This window comes from Cariama cristata, unplaced genomic scaffold (genome assembly GCF_000690535.1).
Source record: "Cariama cristata isolate BGI_N322 unplaced genomic scaffold, ASM69053v1 scaffold18850, whole genome shotgun sequence".
In the NCBI taxonomy this organism is placed as follows: domain Eukaryota; kingdom Metazoa; phylum Chordata; class Aves; order Cariamiformes; family Cariamidae; genus Cariama; species Cariama cristata.
The window spans coordinates 1-22064 of NW_009596570.1; the positions used below are offsets into that span (position 1 = coordinate 1).

The following is a 22064-nucleotide window of genomic DNA, read 5'->3' on the forward strand; positions in this document are numbered from 1 at the left end:
CGGAGCACGGAGGTAGGGCTGCCTGGTGCCCGTCGGGCCTCTGCACCGGGATGCTCCCGGGAAGGAGCCAGCACTGTTGCGACGAAGGCATGGGATGGAGGACATCGCCTCCCCTGTCTAAATAGGCAGATGGGGCGCCATCTTTGTGAGCCAGAGCCGGCCTGGGTGCTCAAAGGGCGGAGAGGTTTACCAGAGAGATATTGGTGTTTGCCAGATTGTGAGTGTGGCCCCCCGGGAACCTGGTCTGGCAAGGCAGAGCCGTGTCCTTGTGAAGACAGCGGCAACTACGCTGAGGGCATAGCTGACACTTACAGCTCGGTAATTGCTATCTGCAGTTGCCAAGGTCCAGCAGCTCTCTCTTGGCTCTTCGTGTTCCCACGCCTTCTCTGGGCTGCTCGTAACGTCCTGCACCCGCAAGCACTAATTGTCTGGGGAGAAGCTGTTCCTTGAGATGATAATGACTGTTCTCAGCCCCATCTGTAAATAGTGCTGACCTGTGATTCCTTTAAGCATTTGCCATTTACACGTGGAGCTCTTTCAAGGCAGATCCCTTGGGGGAAACAGAAAAATTAAAATGTCTGTGCTAACCTGGGCAGTGTTGTCCCAGGGTGACTGCATCACCCTGTTAGAAACTTCTTGAAACTCAGGATGTAGGAGTGAGTCTTCCGTATCCCAAGAGCAGTGTAGATCAACTATGAGACTTGTGAGTCCCAGTGCTACTGTTCCCACAGCCCTATGTCCGCTCCTTGCCCAAAACAAACCCCTCTAAGGGGTACTAGTGATCTGGTATTTTTAGATCTGCACAAGAAAGCACAATGGAAAGTATCTACTCCTGGAGTATGGATTAGACTAACAGTTAAGCTTTCTCCTTGTTGAGTACTAGCACACAGTCCTGCCAATGGAAGGGCTTTCTGCAAAATTCTTGGGGTGGTTTCCTCCCCCTGAGCAGTTTTCAGCTGAAGTCGCTGTCAGTACGCTACCTGTCATGCTTTCTCTCTGTTCTGAGCAGGATCCAAGGGACCAGGCCCTTCTTTTTGTCTGCTGCTGCTGCCAGAGCCATTTTAGGAATGGGCAGATGGGGAGATGATGGTGGGAAGCAGAAGCTCACCCTGCGGGATGTGGCAGAGCTAATTCAGAAGAAGGAGTGTCGCAGAGTGGTCGTGATGGCTGGTGCTGGGATTAGCACTCCCAGTGGCATCCCGGATTTTCGGTAATGCCTCCATCATTTCATTTGTCCTTTTTCAGTGCTGGGGGAGCCAAGATCTTCATCTTAGATACGTGCTGGTGTCTGCTACTGCTCTCACCCCTCTGTTTTGTTTATCTGTGCCAGGCTAGACTAGGCACAGGAGTTTCCATGCCTGCTGATCCCGCTTCTCCAGCCAAAGGCAGACTGGCATCACCAGTCAGTCTTTGGGCCATTCCTTGACCCAGGTCTTCAGGATGGTTAAGTCACGCCTGTTGCTTGATCCTGTGGCTGCGTTCACTGCACCACCTTGGCCTCCAGAGAAGAGCCAATGTGGCTGTGGCGTGGGCTGAAGACACTCCAGCTAGAAGAGAGCGTGGCCCTTCCTTTCCTCTGACTGCAGGCAGCCTCTGCAGCCGGGAGAACATGGGGTGGCAGCAGAGCAGGGATGTGAGGCACATTCTCCTCCTGCACAGGGGTGGTTTCAGCTGCTCTCTTGACACACAATGGACAGCACAAAGCAGCCAGAGAGAACCCAAGGACCTGGCCATCTGCTGTGTCACGTCTCGGTCTGGCTCTGTGTGGGGTGGCACCTCTTCCTGCCTTCTGACTACCAGCCCTGCTCTCCTCTCTTTGCAGGTCCCCAGGGAGTGGCCTCTACAGTAACCTTGAGCAGTACAACATCCCTTACCCAGAAGCCATCTTTGAACTGACGTATTTCTTTGTCAACCCTAAGCCCTTTTTCACTTTGGCCAAGGAGCTCTACCCTGGCAACTACAGACCCAACTACGCTCACTATTTCCTGAGACTCCTGCATGACAAAGGGCTCCTCCTGCGCCTCTATACTCAGAATATTGATGGGCTGGAGAGAGGTGAGTTTTCTCTTCCACATCTCTCAGCAGCACAGCGCAGGGAAGAGACGAGAGTGAGAAGCAGAATAGGAGGCAGGACTGGGGAAATGCCTAGTGAACATGGAGTTTCTGGTTCAGTCACCTCACACTGAGCTGGTCCTCTCCCACGCACTGTGTTCCAGTTGCTGGGATCCCTCCCGATAGACTGGTGGAAGCCCACGGCACCTTTGCCACTGCCACTTGTACCGTCTGTCGAAGGAAGTTCCCAGGAGAGGACTTCAGGGTGAGTGGTCGCAGCTGGGCATCAGCACATAAATCAATGACAGGAGGAGAACCTGTCGCAGGCCTGTTGTTCTGCCCTCAGGGCCAAGAGGTTTTATTGGAGGGAACCAGACTTGGGGCTGGATGTTGCTGTGAGGATGTGTTGTGGCTCTGACCCTGCTTGTGCAGGTACGTGCTGCCCTGTAATGAATGGTGTTGGGTGCTCTTGCTTCAGGGGGACATCATGGCAGACAAAGTTCCTCACTGTCCCGTCTGCACTGGAGTCGTCAAGCCTGACATTGTGTTCTTTGGCGAGGACCTCCCACAGCGCTTCTTCCTGCACATGACAGACTTCCCCATGGCAGACCTGCTTTTTGTCATCGGAACGTCCCTGGAGGTCTGGGAGTAAGGGAAACCCCTGCTCACAGGGAGAAAAAGGCACACGGAATACAGGGCCCAAGGGGACTCTGGAGGAGAGAGAAAGGGTCTAGAGGAGAAGGCGAGAAACTGGGTTATTGAGGTGAAAGTTGAGCTGGCAGGGTAAGAAATAGGGTGCATGCACTCTGAGAAACCTTCTGAAAACCTTGTGTGCCCCTGGTAAAGGTGGGCACCTGGAGAGCAAGAGATGAGTTTTGCGGCTACCTGAGGAAAGGCCACCGGATTAACTGGTGACACCCATAACCTGTTCAAAGCTGGGGTAGCTTAGCCCACAGTGGGAGAACTGTTAAGCACAGCAGTGACAGGCTTAGTCTGCAGTGAATTCGTGCCCGCAGTACCCCTCAGCAGGGTGACGTCTCTCTCTGCTCCTCCGGGTTGCCTTCCTTTAGGTGGAGCCCTTTGCCAGCCTGGCAGGAGCTGTTCGCAGCTCCGTTCCCCGAGTTCTGATCAACCGAGATCTCGTAGGACCCTTCGCCTGGCAGCAACGCTACAATGACATCGCCCAGCTGGGGGACGTGGTCAGTGGGGTCGAGAAGCTGGTGGAGCTGCTGGACTGGAATGAAGAGATGCAAACACTAATTCAGAAGGAAAAAGAAAAGGTGGGAAGGGGCTCAGAGCCCTGTCTCCCTCCCTCAGCCTCTTCGTTCCTTGTGCTAGAGTTATTCTGGGGGGAGCAGGCTTGTGCTTGCTGGGGTTAGACCTGCACCACAGACATTGCCATGCTTGCAGTCTTCATTCAGAGAAGAGGGCCACAGAAAAGTGCAAAAAGGTTAAAAAAAAAAAAGGAAAAAGAAAACTACAAACCCACACCAAACCTCAGTGCTATTTCACAGTGAAGATGCCACAGAGTGCTGTGTTGTTGAACGTTTCAGCAGCACAGAAGGGGAGGATGCAGATCTGCCCACCTCAGACAAGTAGGAAGAATATGGAAAAGATCAGGCTGTGGGTTGAATGTGAGCACTTTAGGGCTTCTTCAAGCAGTGACCCACTCATACTGAAAAGCTTTCTGTTCATCAGTTTTTTTCATCTGTTCCCAAACACACTGAAAAAGCCCTATAGATGAAGTTGCAGTTTCCTGGAGCCAGAAGTGACCAACTAGAAAACCTCCTGTCATCTGTATCAAATTAATCCAGTACAGTCTTGTAAGTCAGCAGAGGACTCACCTTTGCACTTAAGCAACACACGGGCATTCTCTTCTTCAGGCAATGCTTCCCTTCGACGTGTGTGAGGAGACAGGAAAACTCCACTGAGCCGAGCCAAGCATCACCTTAGCAGAGCTTTCCTCTTTCTGTACATTTACTTAATTGCTTTGGTTTCATTTCTAGTGGTTTTTCTGGTCATTGTGAGAAATAAGTAAGAGTAGTAACGAAAGGGAAGCTCTAATTGTGCTATGTCTGAGGCCGAACAAGGTGCTGCAGTGGCCAGATGTGCGATGAGCAGCAAAAGCAGCAGGCAGGAGTGAGGGTACTTGCTCCACCCGACAGCACTGAGTTGTTAACTAAAGACTTGACTTTTTTTCTCCCTGCTAACCATTTATTTCCCTGTGCCATTCTTATGTCTGTAATCATCTGAGATCTTCAGATGTGAGAGGCTGCAGGAGAGCAAGTTCTTAATTACTTTCAGTTTAGCGCTAATGTTATTACATTAAACCTGCTGGGAAGATTTTTTTCCCACATTTTTAAGTTTCCACATTTCCACACTTTTTAAACTTTTTTTTTTTAATTTAAGCAGAAGTTGTAACTTGTGGGCTGGGCCAGCTCTTCCACTTAATGTAAACGCGCACAGCTCCGTTGTCTGCAGTAGGGCTCCGCCAACTCACCATAGTAAGAAGCCAGTTGTATTTTTAACAGATACACTGTCTGTACATGACTTCTTCAACCCGAGAGAAAATCTGGGTTCAAGATTCCAATTTTAACATTCAGGTTGTTCTTACTTTCATCAGATTATGGGGTAGGAATGAATAGGAATTATTAGTGTTTTGGTTGGGTTTTTGATTTTTCACTACAAGCCATTTTGCATTTGTATGAGATCAGCCAGCCCTTGGTTTGATGCTTGTGCTGCTCTAAATCACTGATGGATAAAGCTGACACAAATGTGGCAAAGCATGAAAAACAAACAACTCCTTGGTCTGGGATTTTGGTGCTAGGAAGCATTGCTGGCTGAGCTAACAGGGGCTGGAAGGTTTGAAACACCCCAGCAAACTCTGTGTGGTCTTTCTATTTCCAGCTGGACACAGAAGACAAATAGGACAGCTGGCTCCCTGCTGCTGGAGAGCAGTGCTCACCTTGGAAAGGAGATGTTGTCATGCCCAGCATGGGCAGAGAAAGCGATCACGGCAGGGAGCCGTGGAAGAGGCTGTCCGGCTCTGCAGCAGCTGACCGGCACACTGGGGAGGAGGGGATGCTGGTGGCTCAAATCCAGCCAGGCTGGACGCAGGGAGGCCCTCGCCCACGAAAGGAGGGAAGCCCAAATGCCAAGCTGCACCCTGGTTCTGCACGTGAAGGGTTTCCTACCCGAGACCTCAGAACAGTTGATGTAGCCACCGAGCACTGTTCCCTCCTTGTCTTACCTCAGTTCTGCACCCACCAGGAGAGACTGTCCTCTTCCACGGCTCTGGCTGTCACCCCATCAGCACACCATTGATGATCTCCAGCCATGAGAGCTTCACCAGTAAGTGGCTGGGAGGTTGTGGGCTCATGCCAGCACGTCAGATGAGCTGTGCATACGCAGCTTGCCGTCTAGGTCTCCCTCCTTCTGAGCCATCCAGCCTCAGAGACCCTGAGAGGGCCTGGTTCTTAAGGAGCAGGAGTTGAAAATGCCACAAAAGTCAGGCCTTAAAGCAGGACAGTCTGGAGTGAGTTTTCCAGCTCCCCCCACCAACCTAGCACCTACCAACTCCTTTCACAGCTCCTCCTCAGATACTCTTCTCTTAGTCATGACCTTTCAGCTGCTGCAGACTTGTAGTGTTTATTCTTCAGATGAAATCTCTGCTAATGAGGGGACAAATGCTGTCATGGGGGGGCTGCCCCCCATTCCTAATGGGAAACGCCAGCTCAAGCTGCTGGAAGAGTTTTGAATCAGTGTAGTAGTTAATTATTTAATAATAAAAAGAGTTCTAATTCTTTTGCCGATGTCACCTGAGGGTTTTTCTGTAAACTTCGCACCTTCCCTGGTGTTCAAACACATTCTGGCCCCACCATCACCACACTCCTTGCACCTCCTTTTTTATTATTTTTTTTCTCCTTTTAACCTTACACAAGTGCCTTTCCTCCCTCTAAATGCTGTCCCAGGGAGAGGCAGTATCAGTCAGAGCACTGCAGTGATGTCCTGCCCTTTCCCACATGTGCCCTAGCAGATGTACTTTGCATATCACAGGTGTAGCAGAGCCTCTTCCCCGCGACAGGGCATGAATTTCATCACCCCGGCACCCAGATTTGGCTGTGGGGATTGCAGTCACACCCAGGCGGCCCTGGCCAACCCATCTGTTCATCGCAGCAACTGTGCTAGAGGCAACCCTGGATCAGGACCAGCTCTAAACAAGCACAACAAAATGCAAAGCATTTTATGCCACCATTTTGTTACAGTTAATGCTAAACTGCAGAAAACCCAAGCAAAGGGAATAAAAGCATTTCAGGACACAGCTGTGTCTTATAACACAACACTGGAACACCATTACTGACTTCTGTGCCTAAAAGCTCTTCCCAGGGCAAAGCTAGAGTCTCTAAACACTGTCTCACCACTATCTGTATATAATTAGAAGTGTTTGGAGGTAATACTCGTCTGCTATAAATCAGGCCAGCTCTAGGGACTCCACAGCAGCCTGGCACATCTACTGCTAATGCTACAGTAAGAGTTCAGCACTTGATGTCCTAGCTGCTGCTTTGGAGAAAGGTTTGAACGAGTTCCCATTCAGAGGAGCAGCACTGTTCATCCAAAGGCACAATTCAAATCTATCTGCGCGTTCCTTCGGGCAGCCGGGACTGGCCCCGCAAATGTATTCGAATGCGCAGCCTCAGGAAAAGCAGAAGGGTTGTTCTCTCACTTTGCAGAGCACCAGAAGCCTCGCAGCACATTGCTTCACACTGAAAATGGTCACGACGTGTTGTTTTTAAATCGTACCCTGTTTATAAACCCTTTTTCCAGAAGCGCCCTGTACCAAATTCAGCCCTTGCACCAGGGCTTTTCAAAGCAGGGCCCGTCAGTTGCAAGTCAGGGTTTTAAGCACAATAGAAAATTAGAATACAATATCAGAATTGCACTAAAAATACACACACCGCCTCTTTTCCTTTTGCATGGATGCAATACTTAATGATCCTAAAGGTCCTTTCCAACCTAAACAGTTCTATGATAGCTTCGGAAAGCTTTAACAGCTGGAAAAAGATCAGAGGTCTGCATTTTCACACAGGAGGTCTGTGGTGGGTGTTTTTGCTAGTTACTTAGAAAAAAAAGGAGAAAGATGCAGTTGGCCTAAAAACTCCAACTGTGAAACACTGAAGCTATTCTCATGACAGAAGCCTATCCATAAATCTTAGTGGGTCAGTTTTACATGAATATTGTATACTCCTGGGAGAGCCTGCAACTTTAATCATGACTACGCAAAACAAAAATCTTAATCACTGAAGAACTAAACTAAACGAAGCATCCCGTCACCTTTTCACATCATAGAGACCATCTTCAGAAAACAAGCACCAACTCCTAAAAATACACAGGCAGGAATACTTGCAAACCCTCTGCTTGCCCCCACTGCACATCTGCAGCCTCCCCAGACCCAGATTTCCCGGACGCCCGATACGCTGACCCCGTTGCGGAGCCTGGCCAGCCCGTCCTGCCTCCCCACCAGAGCCCCAGCCTCACTGCCTTGCGGGGAGTCAGAAAGCTCAGCAGACCCACACAGCCAAGCGATCATCGAGCCTGGCTCGTGTCCTGCAAGGGCTGAACAGCAAATCCCTATTGCGCAGGCAGAACACAGAGCTGACGTGCACAATTTTCAACCATTATGGAGCATTTGTAAAGGAGATGAGGAACAGTCCTGTAAACAACTGCATGTTGTGAGGCCCGAGGGGTCAAGCTAAGATTGTCTTGCAATCCTCAAGCTTCAATGCTTACTTTAACTTTGGGATGCTCCATTCGGTTATACTCAGTGGTCATGGTGCAGGGAAAGGTTCTGGCTTAGCCCCAGGTTAACGCTACAATTTTACCTCCCAAATAAAACTGTAAAGTTCAGGGTGATCGGAGTAGAACCATGTGCAAGTCAGAAAAACCCAAAGATGTTCCCTTACTTGCTCAGAGCCACCACGTTCAATGAATCACTGCCATGCTCTCATTTGTCAAGTTTTCTTTATTCTAGCATCACTTTTGCATTCCTACTTGTGATAGTAAGTTTTGGAACTCTGGTACATGAGACAAACTGGAAGATTAAAACAATTTTCTTTAAAAGAAAAAACCCAACAGAACAGAGAAAAAAAAAGTCAAATCTAAGCCACAGTAAAGGACAGGATCAACACCAGCCCCTGGTTGCAAACAGCAGCGGACCTGTGGGAAAGCCAAGGCAGATGAGGAGGCAGCAGACAAAGCTCAGATTTTGGCCTTTCATTTGGAAAGCGTGAGATGGGGAAAGGCTAACGCCAAAAACTAAACTTGTGGTAACAGGAACATTGCACAGTGCCAGAGACTGAATATCAGAGTGTTCCTGGCAGTCACCTGCACGTTTCTCTCCTGCAGCTGATGGGAACACTGGAAGCTCCACACAAAGGCTTTACTCACCTCCCTGCAACGCTGCTCCCCTCTGCACATAACGTACACACTCCTAAGTCCACACACTCCTGGTTTTGCACAGACACTGTCACACTCGCAGCCATACACAGTGCACACATACAGCTACCTGCTGATGAAATGGGTGCACTATGCCAAGACACCCGGCAGACACTGCTCCCGAAGAACTGCCATGAATAACCACTCACACCCCTCTCCTGCAGTCCCACCTTCCCACCTGTGTTCCTGGGGAGCGGCTCCCCCCACACAGGGCCGGCCACGCACAGCGACACGCACGCTGACAGGCAGCTGCGCTAGTGTCGGCACGTGTGCAGGATGCTCCACAGATTGCTGAACGCTGACGGTGTGACAGAAAGATCCTCCCCCCAACCCTTGTTCCCAAACATCATGTATTTGGGGAAAAAAAAAAATCCTACTGCAAAGTCCTGGAAGCAATTTAGAGTATGAAATCTTCATGGCTGCTGACAGGAGAAACCAAGGTGGAGCCAGGCCACGAAGAGCCTCTGGAAGGAGAGGTGGTTATGGAGCTGGGAAGGAGGCAGAAAGGTGTTCCTTGTTGTGGACTGTGAGGGCTCTGGGCTGGATCCAGATCCCACAGGGAGAGTCCTGGCCCAGTACTAGCCTCTGGGTGCAGCACCAGTTCTGGAGGGAGAGCAGACGGAGGCTCCTCAGCTCTCCGAGGCTGGGGCAAGAGGTCTGGATCAGTCCAGCCCCAGGTCCGAGTCGGATGACGACCTCTCGTCAGCCATATCGCGGATGGCGTTCTCCATGGGGGCCAGGTTGCCGCTCGGCGTGATGCCCATGGGCTGGATGACTTGCTCTCTGCAGCCAGGGAGGAGAGGGGGGAAGGTAACGCAAATTTGCAGTGGACAACACGGGAACAGACTAATACTACAGCATAAACTGCCCGGAGGCTGCCTAGAACAACCCCAGGCCACCACCAAGAATCCCTTTTCCGAAGTGGGGGACAGTTCTAGCCATAAAACCTCCAGCATGGTGAGGTGATGGCTGGAAGCACAAATTCCAAGTGTTGCCATTCTCGGGTTCCCTGGAAAAGGCTCAGTTTCAGGGTCCTGTTCTGCATTGTACAGAGCTGCCAGGGGAAAACTAGCGCTGGCACCAGTGTTCCTCTCACTCTAACACACTATGGAAATACACGCATTAAACACGCTGCCCTTTTCCATCCCGCCCTTGGGGGTGGTCTGAACTCAGCTGGCAGACTCTGGCTTCCTCTGTGGCACCTATTAATGATGGATGAAAGATGACTGGAGAAAGCACTCCTGCGGGCAAAGGGACTGGTGGCCCTGGCTGCCATCTGTCCCCAAAACACTGCTTCCTACTGAGCCAGGACAGTGGCTGCTGTTCTTACCGACTACCTGGCCAAACCTGGTGAGGCAGCAGGTGCTTGGAAACAGAGCAGGCATGTAGAGGAATTTCGCAGTATGTCCTCATGCCAAAGAGGTGTGTGGGGCTTGCAGTGCCTTCCCCTGCACATAACGGGGCCCAGCTTGAGGAAATGTTTCCCCATGTATCTCCCCGCCTCTCTCTTACATCCCTTCAGTTAGTGGTGGCCTTGGGAATACATTCAAAGAAAGGTCTGTGATGAACGTAAATCACAGACACACAGGTGCTAATGCAGACACGAACACACACAGCTTTCTAGTACCTGGACAATTTGTCAAACATGTTGACTAACTTCATGGCTTCATATTCCTTCTGCTCTTCAGTCATCCCTTCCATGGGGTTGGGTAGTTTCTCCTCGACGCGTCCTGTCACAGGGTTAATGCTGCAAGAATAGTGAGGCCGGGGCAAAGGAGGAAGGTAAACCACAGGAGTGACAAAAGGGTTGTTTACAAACCTTCTTTGCCTCCACTGAGCAAAGGAACACAACGGCAAGGCTGGTTGTCATTGCTGCTCGTCCCGTTAACCCCAAGTGCTATCGCAGTGCAACGTGGTGCTCCTGACCTCTTCCTGTATGTCCTATGCACAGTTGTCCTCCCCTTACAAATCCCTCCGATTTCCCCGGTCTGAGCAACATCACCACCCTGCCAATTCCACAGTGCAGTTTTAAACCAGGTGCACAAGGCCAGATGACAGTTCTTCCCCCTCCTTAAGTCATGAGGCAAAAAGCTAACACAAAAAAAAAACCCAAACCCCAACCTGTAGATTGCATTGAACAGGATCCTAGAAAGTATGGGACCCACAGCTGAGTACAGTCCTGGAGCTCTCCCTGCGTACCCCTCATCCTCGAGTTACCACCACCCACTAGGCAGGCAAAGAAGAAAAAGCAAAACAAAAAAAATCAGCTCACTCCCGCAGCACAGGGCTCTGGAGATGGAGAGGAGTAATTAGCACTTCCAACCCTGCTGCAAGAAGGCACCACCCTTATCCCAGCACACAGCAAAAGCCTGCACCGTACTGAGATGTGCAGATGCCAAACAAGGGTATAAGATACAGATTAGAGAGACACTGCCACATGTGCACCACGAACAGGTCTGGTGCACAGCAGGCTCTGGCTGAAGGAATCCACTTTGCTCTTGAGCCTGTGCCCAGCTGCAGGGATCGAATATATGCACCAGTGACCAGCCTTACCACAAGCAGCTCAGCCACAGAGGCATTTCACACAAGGAACAGGCAGAGAGGGTGGCACAGGACATCAAAGGTAAGGGTAAAACTGCTAAGTAACACAGAAGGAAACATGCATGTGAAAGAGCAGGACAAGTGAGATGGCAGGGATGCAGATGAAGAAAGGCACAGCGCAGGAGTGGGAAGAAGGTGTAGGAAGAGGGGTGCTATAGAGGGGGAGCAGACTTCTTTACTTGGGCTTTGCCTCTTTGTACTCCTCAGTGTCTGTGTCTTCATCTTCTGAGTACTCTCCCTCTTCCCGACCACCAGCCATGAGGCCTCGTGCTGCCAGGAGCCCAGCTGCATTCCCGTAGCCCGTGTACTTCACAAACCGTGACACTGTTGGGAGAAGGGGAGAGACACCATCCTGTGCTTCCCCTCCTGCCTCTCCAGCCCTGTCTGCTCCTGTGTGCCCCAACAGCAAGATCAGTGCAAAGCCTTGGAGACCCAGAAATGCCAACGCTTCTTGGAGCTCTGACAGGGAGCAAGGCTCCCACACTATGTACCAGGAATGGCAGGGACAAGATCCATGGCGTGGGGTCTGAACGCAGGCCAGGTTGTCAGCAGGGTGTCCTCCAGCAGAGCTTTTCGCTCACCAGCGGTGTAAGAGACAGCAACTCCTTCCCACAGAGCACTTGGATACTCTCCACTTTTCCCTACTCAGTGTATTTGGCCCAGGGGAAGACAGAAGTTCCTGTTGCCTGCAGAGGGTCACCCATCCCACGCTCTCTGGCTTGCCTAGAGGCCAAGCTCCAGGACTCCCTGTCACCAAAGCCCACAACAAGCCCCTGCAACTCACCGCTCTCCTTGCAGAGCACAAAGAGGAACTCTGCTGCGCAGTGCTTCACGTCGGTGTCTATGTGGGTCATCAAACGCACCAGTTTGTTCCGCAGCGAGTTCCCCACCTCTGGCCGATTCCTCACGTCCCGGAGCGGAGGCAGCACCTACAACGCCACAGTGAGGAGTGATCAGTGGAGCTGGAACAGCAACAGCAGGTCAGAGGAAAGTGTACATCCAATTTACAAATCAGCTAAAATTAATAAATCCACAGAGCGTGGGAGATGTGGAAAAAATCCTGTGGGTACCAAAGGCCTCAATCACCCACATATCAGAACCTAGTAGAGAGATAGAGGTCTGTTTGGAGGATGGCAATAATCAGGCAGTTCGCTATTCTCCTCTCTCCTCAGTGCAGCATCACGCAACTTTTGGCTGACCTACAGCATACCTTCGCCTTCAGGAACTTCCTTGTCTGGCGGTGGACTCGGGCACTCTCAGTCAGCAGGTTCAGCACAGGGGTCAAACTCTCCTTCAGCTTGTGTCCCTGCAGAAGTGTCCACAAAACGAACATGTTAGTCACACTAAGCTCAACTTGTCTGGCTTGTGGTGGAGAACAGGAGCACAGATCGTAAGGGAAACAGATGGACACTGAAGCTTTCCAGCCTCTGCTACAGGAATTTCACTGCTTCATCACTCCTCAAACTGCACGGTTTTCCAAGCCCTGCTCTGTGTCACAGCAGTGGTAGAAATACTTGTGTAGGGCATCCAGAGCAGAGAAGTGCAGCGGTAAAATCTGGAGACCATTTGGAATAACTCCAGAGGCTGACAACTACAGCCAGCTTGAAAATAATGCAAATTCAGGCTTCCAGAAGCTGCCCACTGGATCACTACTGAGTTGAGTGAAACAGAGCAGCGATATTTCAATCGCCCATCTAATCATCTGCTGTTCAACTAATCTCACTACCTGCAGTCCGTAAAGCAATGACGCAGTCACCTTCCCAGTCGACAGATGTTGTTTTAGTCCTACCAACCATAACAGTTCTGCCTCTGCTAAAAACTGTCCCTTCTATAAAGGGGTATCTCCAAAATAACCATGCCTTGCTGGTGCTCCTGTGGTGTCAGCACTGGGCTCTTCAAGGCTGAAAGTAGGCTGAAGGAAAGGTGCCCTGCAGTGAACTTGTGAAAATGAGCAGTGACGAACTCACACAGCAGCCTCACAACTTACCCTGTCAAGGCGTCGCTCTAGGAAATCCAGCAGGATGCTGACCGCATCCATGTTGACACCCATGTACTCAAGCGAGCCTGGCCGGACTTTTGGCGTCAGGAGGACATCCAGACATTTCAGGGGCAGGTTGCCCAAAAGGTTAACCGTATGACTAAACATGTAAAAGAGAAGAGAAGTGAACACATAGTCATGGATCTTTGTTCACAGAAGTTCTTCAGCTATCCAGAAATGAAGGTTCATTACTGACTTCCAGGAGTGTGAAGACCCTGAGATTCAATTGTCTTTGGACTGCTTCCCAAGCTCCTCACACCACTAAAAGGGAATAAATTAAACTGCTTTTTGGGTAGTTGAACTATTTGCTGGGAGTACAAAGAGACTTCAGTGACAACTGAGAAACCATGGATCTTGACACAGGGGCCAAGTAGGGCCAATCTGGGTGGTCAAAGGTCTTTCTCTAGGGTCTCCTGCTGCACCACTGCTTCTCACCTTGATGGTCAATGCAATGCACTGCTTAGGATTCCTCGGACTATAGTTTTCTTGGAGACAGGATGGTGTCACCCGCTCAAAGCTGACACCCCTGGTCCAATAACGCTCAGCAATGTGACACTGGCAATTTCTCAGCATGGCTCAAGAGACTGAGAGTTACCTAAGGCCACCCCATGGACTCTTAAATTTAAAAGTACCAAACATCTGCTCGGGCGAGCTGCCCGGTGAAGTGGGTGGCACCGTTCAGAAGGCCTGATGCAGGACATTGAACATGGCCCTTGGGGTCAGGCAGGCTTGGAGCAAACACTGCCTGCTGCAGGCCGGGAGGCTGTGGCATTAGTGCACGTAATTTGACTGTAGGAAGGGACGGACTGTTTGAGTTCTAGCAGGAGGAGGAACCTGCAGGCCAAACCAAAGATGCCTGCTTGTCAGCAGTGACCTTAGCAATCACCAAACAAGCAGAGGTTAATGCCAAGGTCAGGCAGGATCTGCCTTAGGGAGACCTGTTTCTAGTGAAGATCATGACCTAGTTATCTAACAAAGACCTGTGGAACTCCTCTGTCCGGTCCTCTCCATCAGCAGAGATCATGAGGCAGTGGCGCAGAAGGGCACCCAAGTGCCGGTACAAAGCAGCATCTTCCTGGCCCCAAAACAAAAAATGAAAACCTTGATCAGGAAAGGAGATCCTCCACATCCCAGAACCTGCTGCCCCTGCAGCCCACAGCCCCATCCCTCCCTCCAGCAGCCTGGTAACTGTCAGCAGGGTGTTTAAATGGAAGTAGCCTCCTGATTCTCCTTTTGAGGTCAACACACAGTCTTCCTGTTGCCCAATACCCTTCCCCTCACTCTACAACACTGAGCCAAGGGCTGCAAGAGGCCCGAAAACAGGCCCGTGGATTAGCCAGAGACGTTCTCCATCATACCTTCCTTTGACCTCGTCCAGAAGGTGAAAGAGTACCAGGCCACACTCAGAAACAAGTTATGTGGGGGCTCTGCTCTCCCACTTGTGCAACAAATCATGTCATTAAGAAGGAAAAACACCTAACTTTTAAATTGTAATGCTCTAAAAAGTCTTAAGGGTTAATAATGCATTGGATAGATGCAGTGCTTCAGGGAGACACAACTGTCTTGCTACCCTTACATGTACCCAGAGGCTGCACGAGGGCCAGTAGGTAATATGAGGAAATGCAAGTGGAGGAGAAAACCAGCAGCCAAACTACAGCCCGAAGACAGGCGAATGCAGTGTGGCGGGACACCTAAGGAGCTTACCTCGTCCACCTCCCTCTTGCTGGAATCAAAGGTGATATTGAAGAGCACCTTCAGGATCTCCATGGCTCGCTCCGTCTCCTGCCGAGGCAAAGGTGGGAGAAGTCCCTCCTCGGTGGCAACTTCGTAGGGGTCCATCCACTTCACACCAAGGGTCAGCTCCAGGGTATCTGTCATCAGGCTAATGCCCCTGAGCTCTTGGGCTAGCTGCTGCCGGATGTCCACTCTCAGCGCCGTCCGCAGGAACAGGAGACGCAGGTCAAAGAACTTGACCTCGTGAGGAAGGCTCCTCTCCTTGTACAGTTTGATGCGCTTGGCCAGGCCCACCACCAGCCGGGCTTCAGCTGTCAGCTCCTGTGCCCTAGGGCTGCTGAAGACAATGTTGCAGAGACATTTGAGGGATTCCAGGATTACATCCAAGTCTGGGACCTCCCGGATGAGCTCCTCCGAGTAATCAATGCCAGCGTGTCTGGCGAGGGTCTTCAGGCCTTCCTTGGTGGTGAAAGGGTCAAGGCAGTACTTGTCCCGGGACAGGATGCGGATGCTTTCCAAACACGTGACCTGGCAGGACGGCTGCAGCTCTCTTTCCAGGAACTTGATCAGCAGCTGGGCCATTTTCTGTGCAGTTGGAAACAAGTAATACCTCCTGCACTGACACTTCACAGTGCTCCCCCACCACCCTGTAATGCTCTGCCCTGGAAGATGCAAGCATCATCTACAGATGGGCCTGCTAATGGCTCTGGTTCAGGTGTGCACTTGGCAGCACTTGGGAAGCATTTGGCTGCGGCATCTGAGCCTGACCCAGTTTCGAGCAAGGACACCCAGCAAGACACAAAGAATGGTTGGGAGAGGGTGTCAGATGTAAGGGGAGAGTATGAGCAGCCAATTGCTCCTATTGCATATTTGAGCTTCACCCATGGTTAGGATGGCTCAGGCTAACAGGGTTTATTTGACAGTTGCATTAAGCTTAGAGAGGGCAGGGCAAAAACGTCCCTTAGGGCTTCACTGAGCAGCAACAACCAACTCAACAGCAGTTCTCTGCTCCCGCCCAGAGCCTTAAGATTAGGGAGGCATCTGCTTTGGGTGCTCCAGAAACAGACTGCAAAGGTTGAGCGATGCATCAGAAAATTGCCAAGGGAGGGTAAAAGGACCTAAGTGAGGTGAGAATAGCACATGACACCCTAGGAAAGGAGGTGAAAAGACCTCAGGAGATTCAAATAAGTACTACCTCCCTAAACCTCAGTGCTGTCTGGAGACCTACTAGCCCAGATCCTCAGCAGGTACAGACTGGCAGAGCTCCACTAACACCAATTCACAAGAGCTGAAAATCTAACCCGTGTGGCTAACAGCATCGTATATAACAGCAAGCAATGGAAGAGCACAAGAGCAAAGGTAATGCTTCACACAACTAAGCACAGCTTGGTTTGAACCATGTGCAGCAACACTTCACATTACACGAGTAATCCGCTGCATTAAGTCACACCTTGGTGAGATAGAACCTCGCTAAATCTCTCTAACACGACACCATATCAGAGCACATGTCTTTCCATGCATATCTCAAGAGCAAAAGAATCCAAGATTGCAAGGTTTGCAATCACTCAGTGTAACTGGTTTAACACAGCCTAATCAGTTATACTTCATAATAATAAAAGGACTGAGGGAAGGAATGAAGAAAAAATGAATTTTACTCCTTTATGTGAGGCTGGTAGAACGCAACAAGCTTTAGCTCATGAAGTACACCCCACAGTCACACTCTTAAGAAGTGAGAAAGTACGGTCATTCCTCTTCTTCCATATGAGGAGACAGAGACACAGGACTTAAAGATGAAGTCGTAACCAAAGCCTCTGAGTGACTCAAGTTAAAGAGATTCAGAGCACGTGCCCAGGGCTAAACCTCCAGAAGAACCGAGCACCAGGAACTAGATGGTGATGCTCAATTCATATTTCATGACGTACATCCCAAAAGTGGAGCACCCCAAGGCTGTGCCTGAATTCACGGCCTCTGTGACTGTCCCAGCTCAAACAGCAAGTCAGTGCAAGGCACAGAGCTCAGATCTTGTGAGATTCAGTCCTACGCATCAGGCTGTACCTGAAAAACTTCATGCTAGCATTTGCAGGCAATAGCACAGACAAAAGAGGTCCCATTCTCCACCCTGGTTGCCTGGTCCACACTTGCTGTGCTTACACAGGCATTAGTGCAATCAATCAATGAACTGGACCACAAAACCGATTCAGCTGGAAAATAATCCAGCAAAAAAAAGAGTTATTCTTTAGGCAGATCAGCCCACCAACCATGTGCAGCCACACAAAGGTCTGCCCTGGCATGAAAGAACTGCAACAGTAGAAATGAACAGGCAGGAGTGTTTCTTTCCACTGAGTACCAGATTACACCAGCTTAAAGTATCTGTTAATACACAGCCTCAGTCAAATCCTTCAGCTGGCTCACAGCAAAACCACTTAACTTCTACAGGCTTGCATGTTGCTGTGATCTTTGCCTAGCAGACTCATGCTACAAACATGAAGGATCACACTTTTTATACACCCGTGGCTGAGACTGTATGTATCACAGAACCTAAAGGGCTTACTAATGCTGGAAGGATGCTGACCTTTATCCTAAAACACCGACACTCCTGATGGAAAAACTGGAGCCAGATGCTCTGAGCACACCATTCCCTAACCAAGTTAATGAAAAACAGTTACTTCTTTCTCACTAGGAGCTGCCCCCACCAAGCCCTGCTGGACACGAGTACAGAGCAGCAGCAGATTTACGCATCCGACTAGAGGAAGAAAGCAAAGAGTGTGCCTACCTTCCTCTCTTCCCGCTCCTCATCGTCAAAGGTGAAGCACTGAGATTTCTGTGGAGGCAAAACAAAACCAATCAAAATAAGTAATAGGTTAAAAATGCACAAAACTGTATCCCCCAGCCAGGGGAGGGCCATTCAGCTGGAAAGCAGCAGGTCTAAAAACATACTGCAAAAGCAAGCACAGCTTCTCAAGAACAGTCTCCACCGGCACAGAGGCAGGGAATCGGCACGGCAAGGAGTGCCACAGAGCTTAGAGAGGTCTTCCATATTTGTGGGGCATGTAACAAGCAGCGCAAGCTCCTGAGGAACAATACAAAAGGAATACATCCCTGCCACTGAGGTTTTCACTTCAGTCCTGTCTTTTCCTTCCAGCACTGTTCCTACCTAGGTAACTCCAACTATGTGCTTCACAACTAGGGTGAATGAATCCGGTTTGAAAAGCGCAGAGATGGACCATGCCACCAGGTCTGAAGTGCTTTCCTTGACCGAGGTCCCCACTATTCTGCAGGCCCCTGTTTCTCTTTCGTCCTTGAAAAACATCTGTGATGAATATTACCCATTGCCCTCTTCTGCTGGCTCTGCAGTGGAGGCTGAATGCCACAGGCCAAAGCTGCGCCCATCTGGTGGATGGACTTACTTTTAAACACTGCAGCAGTAAAGTGGGTATTCATCACAATCCAAATATCCCGTAACAGCTGGTAATTCCTCTGCCCACTGACATGATCAACCTGTGCCTACACAGTTCTCCCCTTGATATTTATTGTTCCTTTTCCTGACCTGTAAACGTTTAAAATTTATAGAACACTAATTATGTACATACAGATACAGCCAGATCTATAGATAGAGATACGCAGACATAATTGTAATTTTCCCATCATTTTCTTAGTGCTTACTGTCACCTTTTCTGAGTTACACTGCTTACACTGACAGAGCTGCTCAATAACGGTAATTAGTCTTACCACAATCAATCATTCTTATACTCTGGACTTACTCTTGAGTGACCGCAATTCATGGACATCCCATCCATAGGTCTGAACAACGCAGCTCGTCTCCCACTGTATTTATTACTTATGAGCTCTCCAGTTGTCTAACTCTACCTGATTTCCTGCCCAGCAAAGCCCAGGACTGACCACACCAAGTCTTTGGAGATCACAGGTGCTCCCCAACTCACTCTCTCTGCAAATGTAGCCTTCCCCACCGTTCACAGCCTTTTTTATGTGCTGCCAATTCCTGTCTGCTTAAAAGCAGAAGATAACAGTTTGCAGATTAACTGTGTCACAGTCACCAAGATCCCAGGGATGGCTTTTGTCCTTTAGCCTAGAACAAGCTGTGATGGACAAAGGAACGCTCACACGCCACTTGAGAAACCTCAGGTGTGGAGGCAGGACAGCCGCACTCCCGTAGCGCTGTGCCAGGGGCTGCCCTCCCGTGCTTTAGCACTGTGAGCTGATCCGTGCACAGGCTGTTGCACCACGTTATGAGGAACTGGCGGTTCAGTCCTGGAACTGACGTGCTCTGCAGACAACCATGCCACTTGTTCTTTTCCCATCGCATCCTCTTTGCAGGCTCCTGTAATATCATTCATGTACACTTTTGCCATACCTGTGGTTTTGCTTTAGCTGTAGTTTATTCCTAGCAATCAAAAATTGATTGCATATACAATAGTGAATTAAAATATATCCCCAGAAAAAGGATACAGTACCACCAATTTTTACAGTAAAAAATGATGCAAGAAAGTTGCTCAGTTTAGCTGTTGTTTCATAATCCTCTTTGATTGCTCCATTTCTTCTAGATGGGCTAGCATAAACACTGACATTTTCACAAGTTTCCTACGCTTGATATACCGACAAAGGATCCAGCCGGCGTAATTCGACAGAAAATATTGCGGTTTGATGCCTCAAGCTGGTTACACATCAAACTCTGTTTGCACTCCTGACTTCTCCAGCATTACATCTGCTGTAGGCGATGTTAATCCCGCGGACTGCCTCTAACAAGGACCCGCTCCTCTTGGCTAATATCTCCCCTGTTTCAAAACCAATGGCTGGAAATAGTGGCACACTCTCCCTCTTGCACACTCGTGCAAAATATTCACAGGTTTTCCCCGTCGGCTTCCCACCTACTCAAGAATGGTGCAGAATGAGTCACGGACATCTGCAGGGCCAGCCCTACCCTGGTGGAAACCCTCTGAAGGAAACATCCCTGACAACTGGAGCCTATTTCGAAAGGGATTTACCCCCACAGATAATCTTTTGCCACTTTAAGGCTAGAAACACTTCCATCTCTGTTTCCCAAACATTCTTTTTTTGGTAGTCTATATTCGTTATTTACTTCTTATTGTCAGCTTTCAGATCAGGCTCCTGTATCAAATTCCAGCAGCCTGTCCCTGTTCACCTTTAACGATCTTTCACTTGCAAATCAGGACAACCATTTCACCTGCAGCTCCTCCCCAGGCCTCCGTTTTATTACCTCCAAACCTTGCCTCTACATAAAAGCTCCTCCTACTCAGTCTTCACACTGATGCTTATTTCCCTACCAGGTTTTACTTGGGATTTGCATAACAATTAAAAAAATAAATCCCTTCTACATGCTTTACCTCCAGTATACAAAGGAACTAATATAAAGAGAGGCTGCTTAGCTGCTTCCTAGAAAAACATCAAGCAATAAACCATCTGCAAGTAAAAGATGAAGCAGTCTGTAATATTTTTATGGCAGTAACACGCAGACAGATGCACTCAGAGGAGACAGACTGGGGACAGCCGGATGGCACAGAAATCCCACAACATGGCCAACCTGCTTCCAGGCTGGTAAACAGCAGCAGCTGATGTGAGGCAGAGGTTTGATGCTCACTCACCTCCTGGTTGTAGATCTGAAGCACCTTGAGAACTGTGTCTTGCTCCCCACTTTCCACGGTTGCTACCACACTCCTGAGCTCCATTATCTCAACAGCTCAGTTACAGCAGGAGGTGAAACTGGGAGGAAGGAAAGTGAGGGGCCTTCCAGGGCTCCGGGATAACAGTGATGCAAAAGGACCTCGATACACAGATATCTGAGAGGGAGAAAGAAAGGGGTGGGGAAAGGAAGGAGGAAAAAAAAACTCAAGTGAGATTGCTCACGCTGTTGCCTCCATAAAAGCAGAGCAGATGGATAACCCCAGTAAAACCAGCAGCCAGCTTCCTCTCTCTCCCTCTAATCCTCTTCTTCCTCTCTTTGCTTTTCAACGTTTAATATATGCCCTCCCAGTAAAGCACTCAGGGAAAAACCTTCCCCTCACCCAGCCAGGGGATTAACATAGAGCAGATAACAGTAGCTCCCTGAAATAGCTCTCTGCCTCCTCCTCCCTGGCTGGCCTGATTTCTGTTACTGCACAGGAGGGGGAAAAAAAATATCCAGAAACATTCCTGTGGAGTAAAAAGGGATGGAGAGGAAAGCCAGACAGAAAGGAAAGCATCCTCCTGGCTTAAGGCGGAGCTACCTTTTAAGGTGGTGAAAAGAAGGAGATCGTTAGGATTTTGTGGCAGTCCCTGCTCCGTGTGGTCAGTGCCTGAGACAGGCTGTGCATCAGATTATGGCAGATACACCGCACATGCAGTAACAATGCACGTACAGAGGATGGCTGGCTTCCACAGCTCAAATCTTTATACCATTACAGAAGATAATGTGCCTCATGATAATAATATAAATGAGCAGATGCGCATAGAGATGTGGATGACGAGATTATTTTAGACACAGGCACAAGGGTAACAGCTCGTAGAGACACACAAGTCCACAGTGTTGGGAAGTAACTCCTAATGGTGGAAAATCTAGCAAATCTGAGTACAAGGCCAGGTTGGATGGGGCTTTGAGCCACCCGGTCTAGTGGGAGGTGTATCTGTTTAGGCTCTCTGTAGCTACGTACTGTGTTCTGCAATATGACCAAGCACTAACTACAGGAAACAGTACTGACCCTGGGATGCTGTGCTGAGAGCCCCCAGGGTTTTGGGAGATCACATGGGAGCACCAGGTTATCCCCTCCCGCCCCAACACAGCCAAAGAGGGGGTTTTCAGGACCGAGGGCAAATCCTGCATTTTGGAAGCCAGGAAACTGCGGGAACAGGTGGATCAGCTCATCGGGGCAGGCGACACTGCATCCCCAGTGCCGAGGGGCTGGCGTGCCAGGCAGACCCCTCTCCATTATTTTTTTTCGGGGCGGGGAGGGGAGGAAGGCAAGAGCAGACCACAGCATTTGTCACGTTCCCCCCACCACTCCACAGCCCCCAGCTCCCTCCTCACACTGCTACCTCCTTCCCCTACCATCTTTTCCACCTTTAAAAACCCCTTCAAGCCCTCTTTTTGGCCAAAAACAGCCGGGCAAAGCGCTGGCGGTACCTGCGACACGTA

The 22064-nt window shown here is 49.8% G+C and overlaps 2 protein-coding genes across 2 annotated transcripts; one reads left to right on the top strand and one right to left on the bottom strand.

Annotated features, from left to right (window-relative positions):
- Positions 1 to 1163: 1163 nt before the first annotated feature.
- SIRT3 (sirtuin 3) lies at positions 1164 to 5015 on the top strand. The gene is made up of 6 exons (XM_009706703.1): positions 1164 to 1210; positions 1823 to 2055; positions 2217 to 2317; positions 2531 to 2692; positions 3123 to 3332; positions 4960 to 5015. The coding sequence occupies exons 1-6, from the start codon at positions 1164 to 1166 to the stop codon at positions 4978 to 4980; spliced, it is 774 nt and encodes a 257-aa protein (XP_009705005.1). The 3' UTR covers positions 4981 to 5015.
- Positions 5016 to 8881: 3866 nt separating this feature from the next.
- On the bottom strand, positions 8882 to 20849 carry RIC8A (RIC8 guanine nucleotide exchange factor A). The gene is made up of 10 exons (XM_009706715.1): positions 20539 to 20849; positions 17691 to 17738; positions 14888 to 15502; positions 14164 to 14258; positions 13133 to 13283; positions 12356 to 12451; positions 11930 to 12074; positions 11325 to 11469; positions 10172 to 10291; positions 8882 to 9327 (listed from the first exon to the last, which is right to left on the bottom strand). The coding sequence occupies exons 1-10, from the start codon at positions 20620 to 20622 to the stop codon at positions 9207 to 9209; spliced, it is 1620 nt and encodes a 539-aa protein (XP_009705017.1). The 5' UTR covers positions 20623 to 20849; the 3' UTR covers positions 8882 to 9206.
- Between the last annotated feature and the right edge of the window lie 1215 nt (positions 20850 to 22064).

Coding starts and splice junctions, on each gene's coding strand:
- RIC8A (XM_009706715.1), bottom strand. CDS start 20,622: ATGGAGCTCAGGAGTGTGGTAGCAACCGTGGAAAGTGGGGAGCAAGAC. Junction 17,739..20,538: donor TTCAGATCTACAACCAGGAG/GTGAGTGAGCAT, acceptor TTGCCTCCACAG/AAATCTCAGTGCTTCACCTT. Junction 13,284..14,163: donor CGGACAGAGGAGTTCCACAG/GTCTTTGTTAGA, acceptor TTACATGTTTAG/TCATACGGTTAACCTTTTGG.
- SIRT3 (XM_009706703.1), top strand. CDS start 1,164: ATGGCTGGTGCTGGGATTAGCACTCCCAGTGGCATCCCGGATTTTCG. Junction 2,318..2,530: donor TCCCAGGAGAGGACTTCAGG/GTGAGTGGTCGC, acceptor CTCTTGCTTCAG/GGGGACATCATGGCAGACAA. Junction 2,693..3,122: donor TCATCGGAACGTCCCTGGAG/GTCTGGGAGTAA, acceptor GCCTTCCTTTAG/GTGGAGCCCTTTGCCAGCCT.